The sequence below is a fragment of the Periplaneta americana genome, chromosome 8 (genome assembly GCF_040183065.1).
Source record: "Periplaneta americana isolate PAMFEO1 chromosome 8, P.americana_PAMFEO1_priV1, whole genome shotgun sequence".
NCBI classification, from domain to species: Eukaryota; Metazoa; Arthropoda; class Insecta; order Blattodea; family Blattidae; genus Periplaneta; species Periplaneta americana.
The window spans coordinates 46,467,077-46,492,664 of record NC_091124.1 but is presented as its reverse complement, the minus strand read 5'-3'; the positions used below and the strand labels follow the sequence as shown (position 1 = coordinate 46,492,664).

At 34.9% G+C, this 25,588-nt stretch overlaps 1 protein-coding gene across 1 annotated transcript in view; it reads right to left on the bottom strand.

The window, feature by feature from the left end:
- Positions 1 to 12,698: 12,698 nt before the first annotated feature.
- LOC138704705 (uncharacterized) overlaps positions 12,699 to 25,588 on the bottom strand; it is a 597,313-nt gene continuing 584,423 nt past the window's right edge. Inside the window, exons 5-6 of the mRNA XM_069832845.1 lie at positions 19,331 to 19,571; positions 12,699 to 17,198 (exon numbers count right to left, since the gene is read on the bottom strand). Coding sequence (XP_069688946.1) covers positions 19,334 to 19,571 — 238 coding nt within the window. The 3' untranslated portion in view covers positions 12,699 to 17,198; positions 19,331 to 19,333. The remainder of the gene's footprint in view (positions 17,199 to 19,330; positions 19,572 to 25,588) is intronic.

Sequence of the window (25,588 nt, the reverse complement as noted above, 5' to 3'; positions counted from 1 at the left end):
TTTGTTTCCTTTATCAATGGTTTCATGGCCGGTGTGAAGCAAACTTTCCACTTTTTAAATGCCTTAAATTTCGCAGTGAATGCATGTATAAATTATAAAAAGTAAGAGTAAAATGCGAAACTTTACAGTGAGTTAGGCATTTTTAGGCGAATATTAACAAATTAGGCTCTAATAACCGTTTTAGGGCATTTTAGGGCACTATAAAACTCTTTGAATACCTTTCAATTTCCATGAAACACAAATATTAATAATTATTTTTACTTTTCTCCTAAAGAAACAAAATAGGCATTTGCCCTAGAATCCGATGTCTGTTTATAACATACTTCCGTTAGGTGCCTAATAGGGAAGCATTAGACTGTGTAACGGCGTAGCTCATGTGGTTGGATGCTGAGTTGTCATCTAGGCAACCCAAGTTCGAATCCTAATGCCTTCTAATTTTTTAAAGCTTGCTATTATTATTATTATTATTATTATTATTATTATTACTATTACTATTATTATTATTATTATTATTATTATTATTTTAATTCACTTTCAGTTGTCAGTTCCTATATTCAAAGCCATGTTGAAATATGCGTGGTATGCATCAAAATTGATAAACGAACGAGAAGTGTTTGTGAATGTGAAGGATATCTGTTTCGCAGCAGAAGTGACTGTGGACAACCCTCTTTCATTTGCTATGCATGGTGCAGGAAATATGTATGTTTTGTGTGTTTTTATGACATCATAATGAATCGGGTACAAAATGAAATGGAATAACTGCTACAGAAATAGAACAGACACCAGTGACACATCTTACCTTCCTACGTGAGCAGTATTTCATTGTTTATCCTTTACAATCCAATGTTAGTTAATTAGTCATTTTTGTTTAAAACATGATGAAGCATTCAATACATTGAGAAATATGATATAGGTATGTAAATAGATAACTGTGATCACAATATTAATCATTATTAAAAGAAAAAAATATAGGACCATTTAAGATTCGAACTCAGGTTGCCTGGATAACAACTCAGCATCCAACCACATGGGCTACGCTGTTACAAAGTCTAATGCTTCCCTATTGAGCACCTAATGGAAGTATTTCACAAACAATAGCCAATATTTTCAAAACGAGGGGTCATTGGCCACCCATATCAGGTATGACTTTAAACAGTACGTCTTGTACTTTCATCTCACACAATCTTATTCCATTCGGTGATATACAGAGCGTGTCCTCTCCTTGTCAGTAAATAATAATGCTACTGCATTGAACTAATATGAAATTAGTAGCAGATTTTGAGCTGTTTAAAGCTAAAAAAACAGGACATGAATATATTTATTAGTTTTAGATATATAACATTCTGAATGTCCTATAACTAACGAAACTCTTACTGTGGAATGACCCTATACCGTAGTCTACTATGTTATGTTATGTGCTTTGTGTTATGTATCAGTATATGTTATGATATTTGATTCATTTATTTTACGGGATCTGGATCTGAGATGAATCGTTGCACTTAAGGTACTCCTCCAAAGAGATACTTTCCCGTTCACTGCAATGAATTTCCAGTGCAAGGTTGCTATTGCACCGTGTAAACTACACAGCGAGCTGCTAGATTGCAGAGGCTATGAGGAAAAACCGCACAAATGACTTCTTGCTTGCAATACAATCCTTGCGCCGTGTACACAGCAATAAGGAAAGTCTGGGGCTACCTCCTTCTGGCATGGTCAGGTTAGATATTATGGCAGCTGGCGCAGCAAGTCTTCTATATGGTGCTAGATTTTTCATTGTGTTTACTGAAGGAAAACTGCAGAAGAAATAGAAAATACCGTAAGTATTGATATAAATGATACTATATATTGTATGTAGGACATAAATCTTCATTTATTAGCGGTCTTACTAATAAAAACTCTATATACAGACATTTAACTGTCTTATACTTATACAATGAGTAGCTCGTTTATAAGTCATGTGTAAATTCCTTTACTAATAATCACTACATTCGTCGTGTATTAACAGTATAACTGTTACACAGCTACGTCATTACTTCGTTACGAAAGGTAATAGAATATCTGAGGTTCTCTATTGGATCCGGTAGAGCGCTCTAGTGTGGCGTGTTACATATCGATAGTACAACTGGCTCTAATCAATTACCACACTACATTTTGGTCAGAGAGTACAAGCTACAGCAATATTATTCTAGTAATTCTATGATCTTTGGTTTGTTCTTCTGTGGTTACAAGGTAAACATCATCATAAAATGACAGTCGATACGAACAGCTGTTAAAGGGGCAGCCGTTTTTTCCCTATATACAACGCTTAAACAAGGGGTTTCGTGTATATAGCTACTGCAAAGCAATTCCCATTGTATAGTTACACCCTGTTTATACGTCCATAGCTTATTCATGGTTTATTAGTAACGTTTTCTGTCTCAACTCTGCATAAGTCTCGTATAAAAACTACACACGGTTTATTAGTAAGACTGTATATATATATATATATATATATATATATATATATATATATATATATATATGTGTAGGGTGCTTAAAAAAGTGTCGCATATTTTTATAGGAGGTAGTATAGGTCGAAACTAGAAACAAAGTTCTTATAAACATGTGTCCGGAAATAAATAACTGTTGAGATATGGGCCATGCTGTATATCATATTTATGATTTACAACACATTCCCAGGTCAGGGCATTTACCCTCTCTCAGAGCGCTATTGCACGTTTAACCCTCAATGGAAAGGACAATATTTTCTATGATGCACACAAATACGGGAGTAGGAGGAGACAGGTACCTGTATGTCACTCAAGCTAACACGAATCACCCAGTCCTGCACTAACCCATTAATTATAAATATTACAATAGGTGTGGATTAGAAAGACAGGAGGTTGTTTACCCTTGCATGATATCCGTTTTTAAATTCCTTTAAACTCTTATATAAATCTCTAATGTTTTTATTCTTACTATTTGTTTCTACCTCCTTCAGTTTTTCCTTCAAGTAATCTCTCTTTTTATTCCTACGTGTACGACTTGCTTCTCGTCTTTCATTGAAATAACTATCTCTATTCTCCTCAATTGGATCCTGTAAGAGTTTTAATTTTGCCTGTTTCCTTCTATCTACTACAGTGCGTATGTAACTCGGCCGGACTGTACCGCGGTGGCCTGATCTCACTATCACCAATTCCATCGACACTAGATAACGATAATTTGATAAAGCATCGATAAAAATAACCGTTTATGAATACGAAATGATGTAGAAAGACGGGAATTCAATGTTCAAACACATATTCTACTTGCTGATTTTTTAGTTGGTTATTTAACGACGCGAAACCGTCTGGCCGAGCTATGAACGCACTGTACAATGGAACAATCTTCATCAAACCATGGTTTCTTTTTCTTAGTTTCATAATAATCTATGCTCTGCTCAGCTGCAATTTTGATATTATCTCGGATATTCTCCCATACGCTATTAACATCTAACTCTTCCTCAACTTCGTCGGAAGTTGCTAAAGTAGCAAATCTATTCGAAATTTCAACCTGACAACGTTGCTTAGTTTCCTCGTCCTTTAATTTCAGAATATTGAATATATTAATATTAGCTTGTTGCTCTACTCGCTTGGCTACTGATAGTCTTTCTCTTCATTCTCCAATTACCAAATAATGGTCAGAATTACAGTCTGCCCCCCTGAAAGTTCGAATGTCTACTATACTAGTATGTCTTCCTTTATCTATCAAGATGTGATCTATTTGATTGTGTGTCATTCCGTCTGGAAAAGTCCAAGTATATTTATGTATATCCTTATGAGGGAATGTTGTCCAGACCGATTATTTAGTCCTGAGGGAAAATTTTGGAACACGGACTGCACCTGCAGAGCAGAGTCAGCATTTGTCAAATGCGCATCATCATGTTTTCGAAAAGGCACTTTTCAGTGCTCGACGCCCCGCATTTTTTATGTGCTACACGTCGGATCATCATCGGGGCTTGCAAGTTGCAGCGTTAGGGGTAGAGGGGAAGGATGCAGTCCGTGTTCTGGAGTTTATCCGAATCCTATTCCTAATTGGTGATTACTGTTTCCTTCTCCATAATACAACAAGTAATCTCCTATTTGTGATATGCCATTCCCATCTAACTTAACCTCTTGTACTCCCACGAAGTCTATTCTACATCTGGCTAGTTCTTTTGCTGAATCATATAAATATCACAATAATAACTCCTAAAGCGCATATTAAACAAACATCAGAATTTAATAAATTAAATAAAATATTGCTACTTACCGCTACAACAACAATTTTCTTCCTCAAACGCCGCACCAAAAACAATCAGTGTGGCCAACACAAATTGTATCCCCGTCAGCAGTGTTGCCAACACAAATTTTATCCCTGTCATATCACCTAGAAATACGTCAGAATCCGTCACAATTAAAAAAAGTAAGACTCACTCAATATATCTATATACAAATAAAAGAAGATATTAACGCAACTTCCTTACAATCTTGATTAAATTAATAGTCTGCCTCTATTTCTGCAGTTGATATGTTTTGTTGGTCTAAGCTCCCCCAAAAAATAAACAATTACAAATAATGACAGCACCTAAGAAGGTCAAAGGACAATGCAAATCGTAATTTCCGCCAGAAAATCCGTCATCCGTCAAAGCCATTCTTTTCCCGTCTGCTACATTGAAATTCCGTCACTGGAAATCCGTCAGAATCCGTCAAAATTTAAAAAAATAATAATAATAAGACCCTATATATATATATATATATATATATATATATATATATATAAGCAAATTTTAACACAACATACTTACCAATTCTGATTAAAATAATTATTCCTCAACATCTGGCTTCATTAGGAGCTAATTTGAAACAGGGGATTCTTAAACATAGTACGGAACAGGCAGGGCCGTTCAAATAAAAAGTAAAATCTCCCAAAAATGAAACAATTAACAATGACAGCGGCTAAAAATGTCAAAAGACGATGTAAATCGTAATTTCCGCCAGAAAATCCGCCGCCCGTCAAAGCCATTTTTTCCCGTCAATTTCGACGGAATTTCCGTCCTATTGGCAACACTGAAAACAATGTTGCTTCCCCGCCTTTCTGTTTTGAAGTAGTTCCGGAGTTCACCGCTAGTTAGCGCACAATCTAGTATTTTTTTCTCTTTGGCTTACAGAGCGGTGTTTTCAAAACTGATCCGATTCAGCTTCATGGTGACCCGTTTCACCCTTGCTTACCCTATATGCAAGACAAAAGACTAAATAAACTATGAGAACTATTCCTTTCATTTCTATAAGACTACAAAAATTTCATCCAAGATAGGGGAAAATAGGTTTAAAATCAGTTATACATACGGAACTTACACCAGGCAGCATGAGTGAAGATCTAGACACGGACTAGAAATAAGAGTAGTACAAAACATGCCTATGTGAAACAAGGATGGATTCTGGACAATGACCGCTTCCTATAATAAGAAATTTTAAATTGTTTTCTTTAATGAATAAAGAATACTCGTAATAACAATAATATAATAAATTATTATTATTATTATTGCTAATAATAATAATATATACAAATTTTTTGAAGAAATGCAAGAGCGTAAAGACTGAAAGGGCGCAATAAAGTGATATTTCAGAATAGATTGAAAAAATACATTATGTCTTTAAATTTAAATAATTTAAAAAATATTTGAATTGATGAAAAAAAGCAGCCATCATGTTGTGCATCCAGCAGCAAAGAATCTAGATGGCTTATAAAGCAATAATAATAATAATAATAATAATAATAATAATAATAATAATAATAATAATAATAATAATAATAATCTTCATTATTATCTGCTAAATTTTCGGCCCACATCTCCTTTGGACGATCCAACGGTGTCTTCCAATATGGACAGTAATTAATCATTGTTTTTTGGATTCTGTATAGAAACATACGTCGTAAATGATTTTTTATCATTAGAAACAGTTCCATAACAATTCGAATGGTCTGAGGCATAACAATGGGATAATCCATATCGACTCAATTCTGTCCTCCCATTTAGCCCTCCGCTGAATTCCCACTTCTTCTAATTTAGGATCACACAGGTCCACGAATGTGGAGCAATGGTTAGCATGTCTGACTGTGAAACGAGCAGGTCTGGATTCAAATTGTGATTGAGGCAAGTTTCCTGGTTGAATTTTTCTCCGAAATTTTTCCCTCAACTCATTAAGAGCAAATGCTGGGTAACCCTGGATTCATTTCGCTGGAATGATCACTTCCATCTCACTCATAAGCTAGATAGTCATCATCAAGCCTAGGGAGTTCAGCAGTTTCAAAACAAGTTAATGATACACAAAGTATATATTGCTGATTGTGTTTGTAAAGAAACTTCCTTCACCTAGCCCCGAAAGACTGTCCATTTGACTTCATACTAGTGATCGGTTGTCTGATTGTTGATAGCTAGCATTCCAAGAGTACAGGCGAGTACAAATCTACGTGCTCAATTACTTTGCCGGAAGTTTCACTGAAAAAAAGAAGATAAATTAAAGAAACTTGTGGAAGTATACGAAAGTAAGTACTTTTGTACAGATAGCATTAATATCACATGTAATGTGTGCCACACTGTAATAAAGGGCGAGAGTCCCAAATACATAGAACAGCATATCAAAACTCAGAGACATGAAGCTCATTTACAATTATTCATACGTAACGAGAAAGAAGCAAGCGCGCCTTCTGTTTCAAATTCTGATAGACACAATGATTTTTTTTCGGGATTTGTGTGAAATGATGGTGAGCTCCAACATTCCTTTTAACAAGTTGGAAAACCCCCACTTCAAGAATTTTATAGAGAAGTATACGGGCAGAATTGCTCCGTCTGAAACAACTCTACGTAAAGAATATTTAATGTAATGTTACTTTGATTGTTTGTAGTAGATAATCCCTCAAAAAGAAGATGAAAAAAGTGTGTCGGTGCAACAAAAGTTTAAAAACATTCTCAAGAAAAACGTTGGATTTTCCAAACTTTGTGAAATTCGAAATAAAACAACAAATCGAATACACAAAACTTTGAACAGTATTGACAGTGATTGTGGTAGTGTGTGGTGCATGGTTTAAGTTTGCCCCCACCACATCATGTGATGTTGAAAGAACCTTTTCTCAGTTAAAAAATTGTTTGTCAGAAAATAGAAGAAGCTTTTCATTTGATAATTTAAGAATTTATGTTGTGGTTCATTGCAACAAATCATATGAATCGTGTTTGTACACAAAATAGTATGAGGAATAACTGATTCCTAACATATGAATGTATAAGATTTGTTTTTGCAATTAATATTATATTTCTGTACTATTTTGTAGTTCACTTTGTTGAACGTAACATAATCCTTTTATTATTACACTAAAGTTTGGGCGAGAAGTTATTTTTGTCGTAGTCTGTACTGGAACACCCGTGTACATATCGTATGCTCACTGTGTGTAAAGAGCGTCAGGGTTCATTAAACCTCCTTTCATACTTAACCTGTACGTATTGTTTACTTGCTGAAGTCCCGGGCTTTGGTCATCATAGTTTGAAAAACATAGACAAATAATCAATCAAAAAAAGAACACATGGGAAGAACAATGCCAGTCTGGAACACAGCAAGAATTCTTGTCGTGTAGTATACAGAGTGGAAGGGACTGTATTGTATAATGTACCCAATAATGAGAGGGAGCTCCGCCTTGCTGGAAGGTGAAGTGGAAATTTCTGGTTACAGTTCAGTGGAGATTTCGTGAAAAATACGGCCATTTTGGAAAACAATCTGTGTATACACAATAGGAATAAGAAGTTCGCCAATTTCACGACATAAAAACTTGTTGAGTTTCTCTACATTTTAGTGCAAGCTGACCGTATGTAACTTTTATGGATGTCTAGTTAATTCATTTCTTTATCGGTAGTTTTCATTTCGGACACGGTGTAGTTTCGATTATTTCTGTATATTTTTTTATATGTGATGCAACAACCTAAGTATTTAAAATTTACTGTCGTCGAATCTTGTATTACAATTTTTGATCTAATACAATATTTTCCATAGAAAGTCATTAATTTTTTCTTAGATATAGAAATGGTTTGGTTAAAACCTTCTAAAAGTTTTTCAAGATAAAACAAAATTTTTTGTAACATTATTTTCATCCTCTTGAATGATTACAAGCTTGTTAACATACAGTAATAGATATTTACGATACAAGTAGGATACGAGCAAGTACACAAGTACCCACACAAGTATATTAATAAAGTGTTATCACACATGTATTGTACGATATTTTTTTGGACGATCGTGTGTTTTTTGTTACTTACCATTAGTGTTGCTAAGGCATGCAACTTCAAATTCCCACTGTAGAAACAAAGAAAACACAATACAGGTATGAAATTTTCCTGCATGAGAGAGGTAAACTCATACATTTTTACGCTCCTTCATACCTTCGTTTCCATTTCTCCAGTATTAGTGTAGCACAACCTACTTTCCATGCATCTTCTATATTATTACATTCCATCGCATCAATCATTTTCTGTTTCTGCCATAAATTTTACGATTAATATCAAAACTGGCAGAAAATTACAATTTATGCAGAAAGACAAAACACACTAATGAAATTCATCATCATCATCATCATCATCATCATCATCATCCTTCACGAATTAGGCCTCTGTAGATCTGTTTCGGCCCCATCTAGCAGTCTTCTAAAAGGTCTTCCTGGTCGACGATGTCCTCTAGGTTTATACTGCATCATAATTTTTGGGATTCTTGAATTTTCCATTCTTCTTACATGATCTAGCCAATTGAATTTGTATCTGCTAATGAAATTATATGTACATAACAACAGTACTATCATAGCAACAAAATCCAAAGCCCTGTTAAAATTTAATCCAAAAGAAACACAATCAATATTTATCTAAAATAAATATGACATTAAAAACTTATTAATTAATTAATTTAATTTAACAATTGTCCAAAAAATAATATGCAATACATGCGTGTAAAGTGCATAATAGAATCTCTGAAATTGAGAAAACTTGCTCTGCTCGTTTTTTCAAACTTTTCCTCGATTCTATTATAATGTACTTCCCACACTGTATCGCAGTATACTATTATCTACACACCCGTTGAAAAGAAAATAAGCAAAAATAATTTCACGTTTGAAAAATATATGAAGGATACACAGGAAAAACAATGAATATCACAATTCTGTTAAGGATGAAGCCATTATCTAATTTGAAAGATTACTATAAACTTTAGTACCGGTATTGTCCTCAATAAAACTGGTATAAAGGAGGATTATCATCACGGATACAGTCATCCTTTCCTTCATTTTTAATATGAACAGCAATAGATTTTGCAGTATTATACTGAATTTGATTATTATCTCACCCTTAACAATGAATGTCATGTTTCTGTTTTTCTCCTGTACCCTTCACATCTTTTTTTTTTTTTTTTTTTTGTGAAAAGCAGAAAATTGAAACTATCTAGATAGAAATTTAAATAGTGTGATGCTATAAATCCATGACAACCACAATGTTAGTATAGGCTAAACAACATCATTAAAAGGGCCCTAATTTCCGCTGGTTTTCCAGAACCCATTGGCATAAATCGTTCCGATGGCAAACGTCCAGATGGCTTAACTTTAACACCATGGTCCAAAGGCAAATCACTTTTATGGGATGCCACTTGTTATAACACCTTCGCTTCTTCTTATTTGCCCAAAACTTCCAAACTCGCTGGGTCAGCTGCTGCATCTGCTGTTACAATTTAACGCAAGAAGTATCTCGATCTTCTGGATAGATATAATTTTGTCGTTTTCGCCGTAGAATCTATGGGCCCATGGTGTTCCGAGGCGAAGTTGTTAACTTCTGATATTGGCAAGTATTTATCAGCAATTAACCGTGACTCTCGCTCTACGGCTTTCCTCCGCCAAAGAATTAGTATTGCCATTCAACGAGGGAACGCTATAAGTGTTATGGGGACTTTTCCAGAATCTAAATCGTTGGAAGAAATATTTTATTTCGTGTAGAGCTGTAGAGAGTATTTCGCAGCCTTTAGTTTTGTTGCTCATTTCTAGTTTGTCCCTTACTCAATTGTTTAATTTAATTTCAAAATTGAATTAAAGTTTATTTTGTATATTCGGAAAATGTAAACAAAGTAATAAAAAAACAAAAGATTGTTTTTACTGGAAATTTGTAATTTGTAAATTTTAAGATGAGTGATTGTGAAAGTTTGCCTTCAGATATTGAAGAGCAAGCTTTAAAAACCATATCCAGATAAAATTAATACAATTACTACGTTCTAATATAGTATGTTATACTTAGTTTCAATATATTTTGAAATATACTTGAAACTATCATTCATTCCTGAAAATAAGTGGGATAAGACGATATTACATTACAGGTGCAGATAAAATATTAAAATAAAATTAATTTCCCAAGATAAATTCCTTTGGGGGCATCCAGTTTCCATTTCCTCACAGCTTCTTCTGACTAAATACTGAATACTATTGAGATGAACTGCATTCACGTTGTACTTTCTTATTAAATTTAACTGGTTCAGATAATTTATTGTTTAATATTAGCGTTCATAATGGTTGTCACATTAAAATTATCTTGTTGTAGTATTATGATTTTTCAACAAATTTTGGAAGCATAGAGAGGTATGTTTACAGAAAAAGTTGAGAAACGCTAGTGTAGACTATGTTTTATTAGTAATTTACTGGTAACAAATGCAGGCTTTAATTTAGGAGTACTTACAGTTGGGAGCTATGGAGTTTGCGAGAGGAAGGAATTCGATAAGGAAAGCATTAAGTGCCGTTCATGCTCTAACAGTAAATAAAGAGATACATGTTATTAATAGTTCAGAAAATATTGATCGCATCCTTACGGTTATTGACGATTAGTGACAAACTCGCGCCGTCGTTATAAGATTAGAAGTGTGAAGTGACCTTGAGCCAACTTTTTATGTCTTTCTGTAGCTGTAAGTGATATGTAACCCCTTACTCAACTTAATGCTCCACTCGCAAACATTCCAGCTCCCAACAGTACTGCTATTTATTTTCTTCAACGATGCTATGTGTTGCATTTAATTTTCTCGAAACAAAGATTCAAACTCATCATTAGGTTACTGTTCATTCGAAAACATTATTTTATAAAATTCGTTCTTGATGTCCAGATCTACAGTAGCGTGCAAATTAATCCGAACAACGTAATTACTGTACTTATGCAAAAACACTTGAACGTGATAAAAAAGGATCTAAGACATACCTCAGTAATCTATGTGGCCTCCCTTGTTCCTAATAACAGCTCTGAGATGATTTGGCATGGATTCCACTAATTTCCCACAAATATTCATTTCTTCATCGCGAAACCATACACCAATCATCTTCTCCTTTGTAGAACAATCCATTTTTTGCATTCGTCTTTTGCAAATTGACCACAAGTTCTCAATGGGGTTGATATCGGGTGAGTTGCCTGGCCAGGGGAGTACCTGAATATTCTTCTTGTTGAAGAATTCTGTAGTTTTTCGAGACGTATGGCATGGTGCCAGATCTTGTTGGAACACATCTCTGCCATCTGGAAATGATTTTTGCAGCTGGGGTACGATTCTGGTTTCCAATAAGTGAATATATTTGTCAGAATTCATCATTCCCTTGATAGGTATTAATCCTCCAGGCCCTTCATGTGTAAAACAACCCCAAAACATTACTTTAGGGGGGTATTTGGGTGCTTGTTGGAGATGAGCTGCTGTTACTTTTTCGGATCCTTTCCGTACGTAAGAAACATGGTGGCCGTGGACCTCGAAATGAGACTCATCGGAAAAAAGTACATTCTTCCAGTCATTCACTGTCCAGTGTTGATGTAATTTTGCCCACATTAAGCGTTTTATGCACATAACAGGGGTTATCAGTTGCTTCTTAATAGGCTTATGAGCCCTTCGTCCAGCTTCCAAAAGCCTACGCCGCACTGTTGTGACATGGTTATTCGCCCCAGTGATAGCCATTAACTCGCGGATTAAGTCGACAGCAGTTAGTCTAGGATTTAATTTACTTTTCCTGACAATTAAACGATCATCTGCAGGTGAAGTCTTCCTTTTCCGGCCACAGTTTCCTTTTTTCTGGGGTGTGATGGATCCAGTCTCCCTATATCGTTTTATGATCGAATTAACAGTAGCCAAACCGATGTGACATTCTGCAGCAATTTGCCTCTGTGTCATAGAAGAATGCTCTGCTAATGTTATAATTTTAGACCGTTTTCGTGGAGTTGTATCCATTTGTGAAGACGACAGAATGTACACAGGATTGCAGTATTAAGTCCTCAACACAACTGAAATGCTTATAAGTACAAAACGAGAGGCAAAATGTCACATATTATAAAAAAAATAACTGCTAATGGCTTCATTGCCAGATGCAAGGCACTAGACAACAACATAAAAAAATAATGACAGACCTTCAACAATGGAATTACACGTACTACAGATGTCAATTAAAGCGGTATGAGCAGCTGTGAGGTCAACAATGACAGAAAATGTAAAAATATGTCATGTTTGGATTAATTTGCACGTTACTGTATAGCTCGTGTGAATTAATATAATACATTTTCTTCTACCATGTATAATATTAATAAAATAGTAATAATAATAATAATAATAATAATAATAATAATAATAATAATAATAATAATAATAATAAAATAATAATATACTTATAACTTTGTTGTTTTCAAGGACATTTATTTTAATTTCCTTTCAAATTCGTATACAAAAAAATTACTGTTCATTAATCATACAACTTCATGTAATCCGTGTAAAAGCATTTATAGAAACATTATTAAATATACTTTAACCTTTCAATTTATTTATTCCAACTTGTTATATTATAGTTAACAATTCTGATGTTCACATGTCATTGGAATTATTCTCATTTTCACCATAACATCCGCACAATGCTTTGATCAAAGACGATGAGCAATCCTTAAGATGGCATTCATAATACAAACTCAAAACTAAAGACATTGATATGAAAGCTAGGAACCATTCTATTAAATACGGTACCATTATCGTCATACATCCACTTAGACAAAATAATAGCGACATAGAATAAAAAAAAAATATATATATAATAAAAACTGTGTAATTCCAAGTTTTTATGTTTAAGTTAACGTCGAAATGAATGATTTCAGCCAATCACAAGACAGGAGTGACACTATGAAAATGATCGTGAATTATTTCAGGGTACGGGATAAATCTACTACCAGTACTGTATTCTTCAACGCATTTTCCACCCTTGATATCTACATGAATTAAGAGTACTGCAAAACCTGTTTGAATATCAGAATTAACGCCCATTCTTCAGGATGTAAACGATTGAAGAGTCCACTGCAAGAATGATGGATGTCACTTTTTTGTCGAAAATGAACCAAGACTGTCAATGCATAGCTTAAAACATATATAGAATGTACATACAGAGTTATATGGCATTAACACTGATAGTCATTGTCCAGTAATGATCGGAAAATCACAGTTAAGCTTTGAGCGCTAAGCATTTCAAACTTTCAATTGCTTCTCCTGCAAAATGTATTCCAAATGACATCCATCATTCTTGCAGTGGACTCTTCAATTCTTAATGCCATAACAGCTACACACAATCGATTTCATTAATCCATATCATTCCAAAACCAATACAAGTGATTATTCTTTACGTACCATTATATGTTTCTCATTCTGATAGCTCATGTCTTCACTCCATATTTCTGCTTATATAAATATATTCGGTCTTACTAATAAAAACTCTTATACAGACGTTTCAGCCGTCTTATACTAATTATAGAATGAATAGCTCTTTTATAAGTCATGTGTAAATTCCTGACTAATAATCACTACATACTAGTACGTCATGTATAACAATACAAATTGTTTCACAGCTACGTCATTATTTCATTACCGGTACGAAAGGTAACAGAATAAATGAGATTCTCTATTACATCTGCTAGTGTGCCATGCTAAGTATCGATAGTACAACTGGGCCTGATCGATTACCACACTATATTTTGATCGAAGAGTACAACTACAACAATGTTATTCTAACTATTCTGTGCTCTTTGTTTGCTGTTTTGTGGTTACAAGGAAACCATCCTCATAAAATGACAATCCATACGAACAGCTGTTAGAGAGCAGTAATTTTTTTCTCTTTACCGGTATATAACACTTAAACAGGGGGTTTCATTTGTATAACTACAGCAAAGCAATTCCCATGTATAGTTATACACTACTTATACATCCATCGCTTATGCATGATTTATTAGTAACATTTCCTGTCCCAACTCTGCTTAAATCTCGCATAAAAATTATACACAGTTTATTAGTTACTTACTTACTTACTTACAAATGGCTTTTAAGGAACCCGAAGGTTCATTGCCGCCCTCACATAAGCCCGCCATTGGTCCCTATCCTGTGCAAGATTAATCCAGTCTCTATCATCATACCCCACCTCCCTCAAATCCATTTTAATATTATCCTCCCATCTACGTCTCGGCCTCCCTAAAGGTCTTTTTCCCTCCGGCCTCCCAACTAACACTCTATATGCATTTCTGGATTCGCCCATACGTGCTACATGCCCTGCCCATCTCAAACGTCTGGATTTAATGTTCCTAATTATGTCAGGTGAAGAATACAATGCGTGCAGTTCTGTGTTGTGTAACTTTCTCCATTCTCCTGTAACTTCATCCCGCTTAGCCCCAAATATTTTCCTTAGCACCTTATTCTCAAACACCCTGAACCTATGTTCCTCTCTCAGAGTGAGAGTCCAAGTTTCACAACCATACAGAAGAACCGGTAATATAACTGTTTTATAAATTCTAACTTTCAGATTTTTGGACAGCAGACTGGATGATAAGAGCTTCTCAACCGAATAATAACACGCATTTCCCATATTTATTCTGCGTTTAATTTCCTCCCTAATGTCATTTATATTTGTTACTGTTGCTCCAAGATATTTGAATTTTTCCACCTCTTCGAAGGATAAATCTCCAATTTTTATATTTCCATTTCGTACAATATTCTGGTCACGAGACATAATCATATACTTTGTCTTTTCGGGATTTACTTCCAAACCGATCGCTCTACTTGCTTCAAGTAAAATTTCCGTGTTTTCCCTAATCGTTTGTGTATTTTCTCCTAACATATTCACGTCATCCGCATAGACAAGAAGCTGATGTAACCCATTCAATTCCAAACCCTGTCTGTTATCCTGAACTTTCCTAATGGCATATTCTAGAGCGAAGTTAAAAAGTAAAGGTGATAGTGCATCTCCCTGCTTTAGCCCGCAGTGAATTGGAAAAGCATCAGATAGAAACTGACCTATACGGACTCTGCTGTATGTTTCACTGAGACACATTTTAATTAATCGAACTAGTTTCTAGGGAATACCAAATTCAATAAGAATATCATATAATACTTCCCTCTTAACCGAGTCATAAGCCTTTTTGAAATCTATGAATAACTGATGTACTGTACCCTTATACTCCCATTTTTTCTCCATTATCTGTCGAATACAAAAAATCTGATCAATAGTCGATCTATTACGCCGAAAACCGCACTGATGATCCCCAATAATTTCATCTACGTACGGAGTTAATCTTCTCAAAAGAATATTCGACAAAATTTTGTACGACGTCAACAAAAGTGATATTCCTCGAAAGTTACCACAGTTGGTTTTGTCCCCCTTTTTAAAAATAGGTACAATTATGGACTCCTTCCATTGTTCTGGTACAATTTCCTTTTCCCAAATAGCAAGTACAAGTTTATAAATTTCGCTATATAATGCACTCCCACCCTCTTGTATTAATTCTGCTGGAATTTGATCGATACCTGGAGACTTGTACTTTTTCAGATTTTCTATCGCAATTTCGACTTCTGAAAGCGTGGGTTCGGGTATAAATGGCTCAGCAGTTTGTATTTCAATTTCGTCCCGATCATTTCTATTTGGCCTAACACAGTTTATTAGTAAGACCGTAAATGTTTAAGTTTGTATTATGAATGCAGTCTAAGTTTTTGCCTGTTTGATTCTGTCTGAACGTCTTATTTCCTTCATAATGAATCATACGCTACATTGCATTGCCTCAGATATTTACATTTCAAAACTGGTCCCATTAAACGTTCAGTGTTCATTATATTTAGAAACATCATGCTTCATGATGTAATAGTTACAATTCTTGCGCTATTTGAACTGAGGTTTTCGAATCCAAATTCGGTCAACGTTGATGATTTTTAAGTGATAAAATTCCCTATCATATGACCTTTTTGATGCTACGTAATAACAAAGAGGTAGAGTTTAAATACGTACTGTATAAGAATTATTTTCTTTTGTAAACAAAATATGTGGGCCTCAGACGTCAGTGAATCAGATTTGAAATGAAAGAAATTGTCCCATCTTTTCAATCAGTAAGAAAAGGCCTAGATATAAATCTATATCTTATAGATTTTTCTCATGTATATGTATGTTGGCAGTATATAAATTGATAGGTTTCTAACTGCAACCAAATCATTTATTTACACAATTAAACTTAGAAAAAAAAAATATTTAAAGATTTCTTACTGGTCCTCTATTTGAAAGAGACTCTGAATGATATGAATAAAATGTTCATTTTCTGATTACTAGATCTACGAAGATACTACATAAAATAATATAAAATCCAAAGGAAAAGGATTTAGAGTAGATAAAGCAGTTAAAAGTTCTGTGCATCATTCAAGATTCTACAGCTTCTCACATTCTCAAAGATCTTTATAAACTCATGAAATTATTTTACTTTATACATTACATTTTATTGCGATTTTTACTACTCATTTGATTGATTCTTGTGGTTCATATTATTTCTCAGATAACATGCAATTTTTATTTACAAAAATTATTTTATCTAGGAAGTAAAAATAGCGAATACTAAAAATATACGATGATAAATGTTACATGTTCTGAATCAAGACCCGCACTTCAGTTTCCAAGTCTTTAAATTATATTTTATTTATGTTCCTTCTGTCTTTTGAGATGTTGCACATGTTCTTACAAAAACAGTCACGCTCACAGACAACCCGACTCTTAGTTCTTCTACATGCTTATATTTGATGCTCCCGTATTTCTTCTTTCTGCCACATTCAGGTACATTCACTTCACACACTTGCAATTTTATTTTTCTGTCTCTCACAGTTGCACATTATCTGTAACAGAGTAAATTCAATTAATTTGCATATATACTAGAACAGAACTTTGATATGATCCAGTCACTTTCCGCTTGAGAAATGAATATAAGTTCTTCCGTTTAATATTAGGTTTCAAAAACGACTGGAAAACCCAAATTCTTCAAAATTCATTGCTATTCACCAGAACTCAAATGGTGGGGTAGTCAGGACAGACAAGATAGACACAGATGAGACAGGCTAGAAGAGATAAGATATATCATGACAATGACGAGATAGGACAGACGGAACAGACAAGATAGGATATATGGCAAAGGCGAGATAGAATAGACGGAACAGACGAGATAGGATATATGACAAAGACGAGATAGGATAGACGGAACAGACGAGATAGGATATATGACAAGGACGAGATAGGATAGACGGAACAGACGAGATAGGATATATGACAAGGACGAGATAGAATAGACAGAACAGACGAGATAGGATATATGACAAAGACGAGATAGAATAGACGGAACAGACGAGATAGGATATATGACAAAGACGAGATAGGATAGACGGAACAGACGAGATAGGATATATGACAAAGACGAGATAGAATAGACAGAACAGACGAGATAGGATATATGACAAAGACGAGATAGGATAGACGGAACAGACGAGATAGGATATATGACAAAGACGAGATAGGATAGACGGAACAGACGAGATAGGATATATGGCAAAGGCGAGATAGGATAGACGGAACAGACGAGATAGGATATATGGCAAAGGCGAGATAGGATAGACGGAACAGACGAGATAGGATATATGACAAAGACGAGATAGGATAGACGGAACAGACGAGATAGGATATATGGCAAAGGCGAGATAGGATAGACGGAACAGACGAGATAGGATATATGACAAAGACGAGATAGGATAGACGGAACAGACGAGGTAGGATATATGGCAAAGGCGAGATAGGATAGACGGAACAGACGAGATAGGATATATATGACAAAGACGAGATAGAATAGACAGAACAGACGAGATAGGATATATGACAAAGATGAGATAGGATATATGGCAAAGACGAGATAGAATAGACAGAACAGACGAGATAGGATATATGACAAAGACGAGATAGAATAGACAGAACAGACGAGATAGGATATATGGCAAAGACGAGATAGGATAGACGGAACAGACGAGATAGGATATATGGCAAAGGCGAGATAGGATAGACGGAACAGACGAGATAGGATATATGACAAAGACGAGATAGAATAGACAGAACAGACGAGATAGGATATATGACAAAGACAAAATAGGATAGACGAGACAAACGAGGTAGGATAGGCGGAACAGACGATTTTTTTAATTGGTTATTTTACGACGCTTTATCAACTGCTGTGATTATCTAGTGTCTAAATGAAATGAAGGTGATAATGTCAGTGAAATGAGTCTGGGGTCCAACGCCGAAAGTTACCTAGCATTTGCTCTCATGGGTTGAGGGAAAACTCCGGAAAAAACCTCAACCAGGTAACTTGTCCCAACCAGGATTTGAACCCGGGCAGGCAGGCTAACCATTACTCCACAGCTGTAGACCAGGTGAGATAGGATAGACGGAACGGACGAGATAGGTTATATGACAGACAAGATAGGATGGATAGAATAGATTGGGTAGATTAGATATAATAGATAAATATTATATTTCGTTCCATAATGTCTGCCAGGAGAAGTGAACACTGCCAGCAGGAGAGAAGTATAATTACTATTTAACCAATGGCAGAGGTCTCATTCCACACTTGAATTGAAGTTGAGTGGGGGTAGAAGGCTTTAGACTGCCCAACTTCAAGTCAAGTGTGGAATGAGTCTGCCTTTGGTCAAATAGCAATTATAATAATAATAATATACTTCTCTCCTCCTTCTCTGCTGGCAGTGTTTACTTCTCCTGTCAGATATTATGGAACGAAGTATAGATAGGTTAGAGAGAGAGAAAATTCAATATGAGACTAGCTACCCTTAAAGAGTTACCAAAATGGTGCAGCCTACTATTTAGATTAGATTAGATTGGATTAGATTAGATAGCCAGGTGGATGGATGGACAACAAACTATTAGGTATATGTCTTTTTTCGGATATAATTTGAATGTGTTGATAGTTTACCTCTCAGCATTTTGAAGAAAAGGACGCAATCAGGATGAGAAGTGCAAATTTCAGCAACATTGCCAAAGAATGGTGAACGTTGCCACCACTACACAGCTGCATGTCCACATTCTTGCAGTGTGGTGAGTAAACACGCATGTCAGAGAGGGTCTCGGCTATCTTCTTGAGAAACAGGGCCTCCTCCTTTCGGCATTTATATCTGCTTGCTGCATATACGCATCTCAGGAACCCATGTTTAGCACTGAAACACAATTTAAACTCATACTTACTATAAGTATAAGATAATCATTTAAAGATTTAAATTTGTTCCAGTTTTGTTAAGCGCAACAACCACATAGAACTATTCCAATTCAGAAACTAAGTAAACTACAAAACTCCAAAAGGAAATAACATTTCAATGGATACCTAGTCACTGTGGTATACCTGGAAACGAGAAAGTCGATAATATTGCAAAACAGGCAATATACATATTTGCAACCAAGACCTCTTCAAGTGATATCTCTACCCAGTACTTTTGCTTCAGTAAAGTCTCATTTTATTAACCTATGGATCAAGAATTGGCTCTCTTCTGACAAAGGAAAAATTTTACAGCCTGTACAAAAGAAACCAAATCACCTGAAAATGTACAAAAACTTGCCCTGACATATTCAAACATTTTTAACAAGAGCCAGAACAGATCACATTGTCACACAATTGTACCTACACCGATTTCACATTTCTGATAATCCTACTTGTCTGTGGTGTAATAATCATGATGAAGATCTGGAACACATTCTTCTATACTGTCCATCCATAAACCACAAAAGAAGTAAATTAAAATCATCAGTATCAGTTGCAGAAGACACAGCCCTGCAGTATATATTGACTACACCCCAACTCTGGCTACTAGCAACAGGGATCTATAATGAACACCGATCAAAATACCCCTCATTTCTTGTGAAAAACAACAACTGAATAGACTACAGTAGATTATAGTGAACTTTATGTTGTCAGCAAACAGCTGGATACATTAAGAAGATTGATTGATTGATTATTGATTGATTAAGCGTAACAACAAGGGTTTGTAAATTGAACAATATGCACAGTGTATCGGGAGGATTGCACGAAACTTCACGATAATATATTTTATTAATTTAATTAACCTACATAAATTTAATCCGGTAATGCCATGTCCAAATTAGAAGAGTTTCAGGTGAGAAATATTTACTGGGAAGAGACTGTAGGCTAAGTACTGTACATGATTATAAATCTCTAAACAACTATTTTATCAAAGCTTATGATAAATTATTGAAAAGTACGTATTTTTGGCTGCTTTAGTGCCTTTGCTTACCTTGCACTAATTACCAACAGAGTAACAGAATAAGTTTATTACCGGTACATACTGAAGATTATTAATCTCCGTCTTGGATTTTATATTAGGTACAGTACCTATGTCAAGTAGAATTGAGTTAAGTGTGTGGTAACTGTTAATGTCATCATCATCATCATCATCATCATCATCATGTCCGCACTACAGCCACACATGGGCTTTGGCATCCTCAACAATTCTTTTCCATGTTTGTCTTTCCTGTGCCTTCCTCCTCCAATTTCTCACTCCCAATGCCACCAAGTCTCTGCCACACCATCAAACCATCTGAGCTTAGGTCTTCCCTTTTTCCTTATCCCTCCAGTGTCATTAAAAAGCAACTTTATGGCTATTTAGTCTTCTCTCATTCTCATGAGATGACCAAGCCATCTTATCCTTTCTGCTTTTATAATCGCCACTATATCTGGTTCTTCATATAACTTTCTTTCGAAAGTTCCCAGAGAATTTTCCTCTCTTTTTGTCAGGGTCCAAGTCTCCGCTCCATAAATCAACACCGGTCTTATCATTGTTTTATAAATTTTAGTTTTAATCGTACAAGGAACATTCTTTGCTTTTAATATATTTGCTAATCCATAATAGCTCTTATTGACTGCTATTAATCTAGCTCCTAAACTGTTAATGTAGTGAAATAAATAAATTTAAGTAACTTAAAATTTACAGAAGTTGTCTGAAGAATTCCCTTCAACTAAAAAGTTTTTTTTTTTTTTTTACATTTTTCATTTTATTATTATAAGAATACCAGTTGAACAATTTATTTCCTGCTCAGAAAGTGGCAATTTCGACTATTGGCACACACTCTGGTTACGGAGATAGTGCAATATAATTAATTCCATTAGCCACAAACATTAATATAAATATTATTAAAAATAATTAATTAAAATATAATTTACGAACTTCATACACTGTTCGAGTAATAAGATTATTAGTAGCAATGTGTGGCCTCCTCGCTCACCAGACCTAACCTCCAGTGACTTTCAGCTTTAAAAGATAGAGTATAAAAAAGTAATTCACATCTTGGAAGAACTGAAAAATAGCGTCCATAAAATTGTCGTCTCCATTTTTTAAAGAAAATGCAGTGAATGTTAACGTTATTTCTTAAGCAGGTGCTTGGAGCAGGAAGGCAGACAGTTTCAAAATCTCCTTTCTAAATTTTGGGAGAGTACATGACCTTTTTAGTCTAGCACTATGGACTAATGTTCAACATGTCTTACTACGAAACCAGTGGGCCATGGTTGAAACCCTGATTGAAGTTTTTAAGGGTTTGTTTTTCTCCACCAATTCAAAGCAAATGCTGGGAAATTTTTGGGCGCTGGACCCTCGAGCACATTTTACAGAATTAATTTCAACTTAATCTATCATTATTCAATAGTTTTGTGTCAACATAGCCCACGTTACCTGCGACGACTGTGTTATTGTTTTTCAAGCTAATGCCACCAAATGTCGACGCAAAAGGCAGTTGTCTGTTATGAAAACCAGAACGTTCCTCAAACGTATTTCTCGTTAAAATCTAGTGACTCCTGAAATATTCATTTCCAACAATTGGTTCCCTATCTCAAAATATTCAGTTTAGACTTCTCTATTATTTGTATTATTTTGACCCAAGAGATTTCAGATACCTTATATATTTTAATATTTATATACTGGTAACTATTAAATAGCCTACTCATTGACAAAGGTTTAGCTGTGTATTCAATATTTTTCTGCAGAGACTAGAATGCATTCTACACCACTGAACATAATAAATTTTTACCTTCTTAGGCACCTTCGAACATTTTTTTCGCCTCAGGTGTAGTAGCAATGTCAACCCCACATTTAATTCAATGACAAATGCAAAAATCCTTTCCAAGTTAAATATATCAATTGTCTACTGAAAACGTGGTATGTTATCCCGAACTCAAAATAAATATAAAAGAAATGAAAGAAAACTTGAAATAAAAAGTATATAATTAATATCACTACCAAAAAAAAGATAATACAAAATAATATTTATAAACAAAATACTAGCATATTCAGCCAAAAAATTCAAGCAAATTCACCTCTTATATATTCAACATTAAGTCTTGAAACTAACTCAGATTCACCTTCAGTGTTACAAGATTAGCATCAAATGAAATATTCTATATATGAATAATATATTAACAGTAATATTAATAATAATTATTATACCAATAATAATAAACATAAACCTAACAATAAATAATAAAGAAATATAGTAATTACAATCCATGAACACATCTATTATACAGAAAATGAAATGATAAATTCATTAATAAAATTATATAACCAACCAACAAATATAATTACAAATATATTAGCATCTTACCTATTCTTAACATTAATAACTGCAGTGGTAAAATTTACAAATATTTCAAATTATTCTCTTTTACTGTTAAACCTCTAACATTGAATTCAGTTATTTTCATTGAAGCTTTTATCCTTCCCCCCCCCCCCCCCCCCCAGAATTGTTTTAATTGAAGCAGTCAGACTTTCCTTCTTCTAGAGATTTTAAGTTTTGGAAAACCAATTCATTGTAGATAAATTTACTGACAAAGTAGCTGCCTTAAGAGCACTAAACATGCCTCGTTCCTATTAGGACAGCGGTTCCCAACCTGTGGTCCGCAGATACGTGATTCGAAAGAGTGTCGGTGGAAACAAGGTACCGGTACCGGTATGTTTTCAAATGGTATTTTTTTCAGATTGGTGGAATATTTTGTGCTTATATCAGACTTTTGAGACACAGAATTTAACAGAAATGAGATCACTTGAGGAGCTTCTTTTGGCTTGCAAGTCTTTCCAACCTATCTGATATTTTAAATTTAATTCACTAAATTTAAAAATATTCAGGATCCAACCTTATCAGTATTCACCGTTCAGGATAAGTTAGAGGCAACGATAAAGAAATTAAATTGTGGTCTCGCTGAGTTCTCAATCAAGAAATAGATTAGTTTTTCACTCTTAGTTACTTCCTAGCAACAAATTACAATGAATTCTTGTCCGATATCTTTGAAAATACAAATAATACCTTGATTCATTAACATTAAAATTAAAGAAATGAAAAAAAAAAAACAATTGGATGAAAAACCTCTTCTTGGTGATAAAAAATAGTTTCTCTGTCAAAGAAAAAGAGAAACTGTTAAAATTATCTTCTGATTCGAGCTTAAAAATCATCTTTTCTACAGCGACCCTGTTGCATTTTGGCTGCATGTAATCATTTATCTTGCTCGATATTTTCCAAAATAAAATAGAAATACTTAATGTCCTTTGAAAAACATTCTTGTGTGAGAGTATAGGCTATACTTTCTGCTCTGGTCTTCTTGAAGAGCAAATACGTTAAGTAAAGCAATACCGGTACATGCTAGGGAGGCTCAGAAAATAACGCACAAAAATTTCTTTGCGGTATACTGTTTTGGTTAGGACGTTCAAAGTTGGCAGATAGTTAGTTTGAATCTTTCGCTACAGACAGCAATGGCTTGATTAGGTATCACTTTGGTGGAACATGCGATAACTACTGAGTAAAGATGGAACGTGTGCTAGCATCGTCTACTTGTGAAGAGCAGCGAGATGTAGTCCGTTTTTTCTGAGCAAAACAAAAAAGTCCGAGTGAAATCCATAGAGAAATGTTGCAGGTGTATGGAGCTGATTGTCTGGACCGTAGCAACATCTTCAGGTAATGCAGGTTCTTCGAAGAGGGCCGAGTAAATCTAACCCACGAAGCATGTTCCAGTCGGACAGTGACAGCTGCAACTCCAGCCAATGAAAGAGGCATTGAGACGGCAGTCATCCACCCTACAGCCCAGACCTCGCACAGTCTGACTTTCACCTCTTCGGACCAATTAAAAAATTCCTAGGAGGCCAACACTTTGGTTCGGATCAAGAAGTGAAATCAGTCATGTGCAGGTAGTTATACGCCCAGAAAATGAAGTTTTATGAACGAGGTGTACTGAATCTGATGTCACGATGGGGGAAATATGTCGAGAGACTTGGTTCCTGTGTTGGAAAACAGGTACAACCTGTAGCTATTTTCTGAATTATTTCGTTTTGTTTACCTATTAAATACAGAAAGTTGTTGTGCATTACTTTTCGATCCTCACTTGCATAAACACTAAATTTAATGTTGAGATAGACTTGCGAATTTAGATTATCTACAATTGAACTAACTTCGCAAAGCAACATCAACCATCCCATTCATAACCTTATGGTAAGTCGAAAAACGGTTTTAATTTTTCACAGCAAAGACATCAACAATTAAATTGATAACCTTATGGCAAGTCTAACTGAATTGGTTTCGTTTTTCACAGAAAAGACATGACATAACGTAAAATAATGTTGAATTTACGTATTTTCAGATTATGTCCTTAAAAGCTAAAACTGAAATTTAATATCTTTGTCAATTAATTAAGAATACTTAATTCACTACCTCATGCAAATGTTTTCAATAGAACATCATTACCAACCTAAATTATACAAAGCATTCTGGGGATCTGCAAAATGAAATACAAGCTTGAAGGGGTCCGTGGCACTCAAATTATAGGAAACCACTGTGCTATAGTATTCTCCTTCAGTCGAAAGTCCCTGTTGTAGGGCACTGGAAATTTTCTCACATTCCCTTCCGTCTGCTACAGTTTCAGCTGTATTGTCAAGGAACAGGATATGAATGTGCTAAAAGTTTTGCAGCAATAGCTAATAATACATACTAGGTTCAAAAAGTTCCCGGAATTTGCTAGCATCATAGAAACAACGTACCTTAAACACTATTCTACAGCATTCCCTTCAAAATAGTTGCCTTCCGCAACAACACACTTTTGCCAACGCGTGTAGAGTTCCTGGAAGCAGGCCTGGAAGCCATTTTGTGAAACCCGTCTTAGTGCTCTCGTCGCGTTTGCGATAACCTC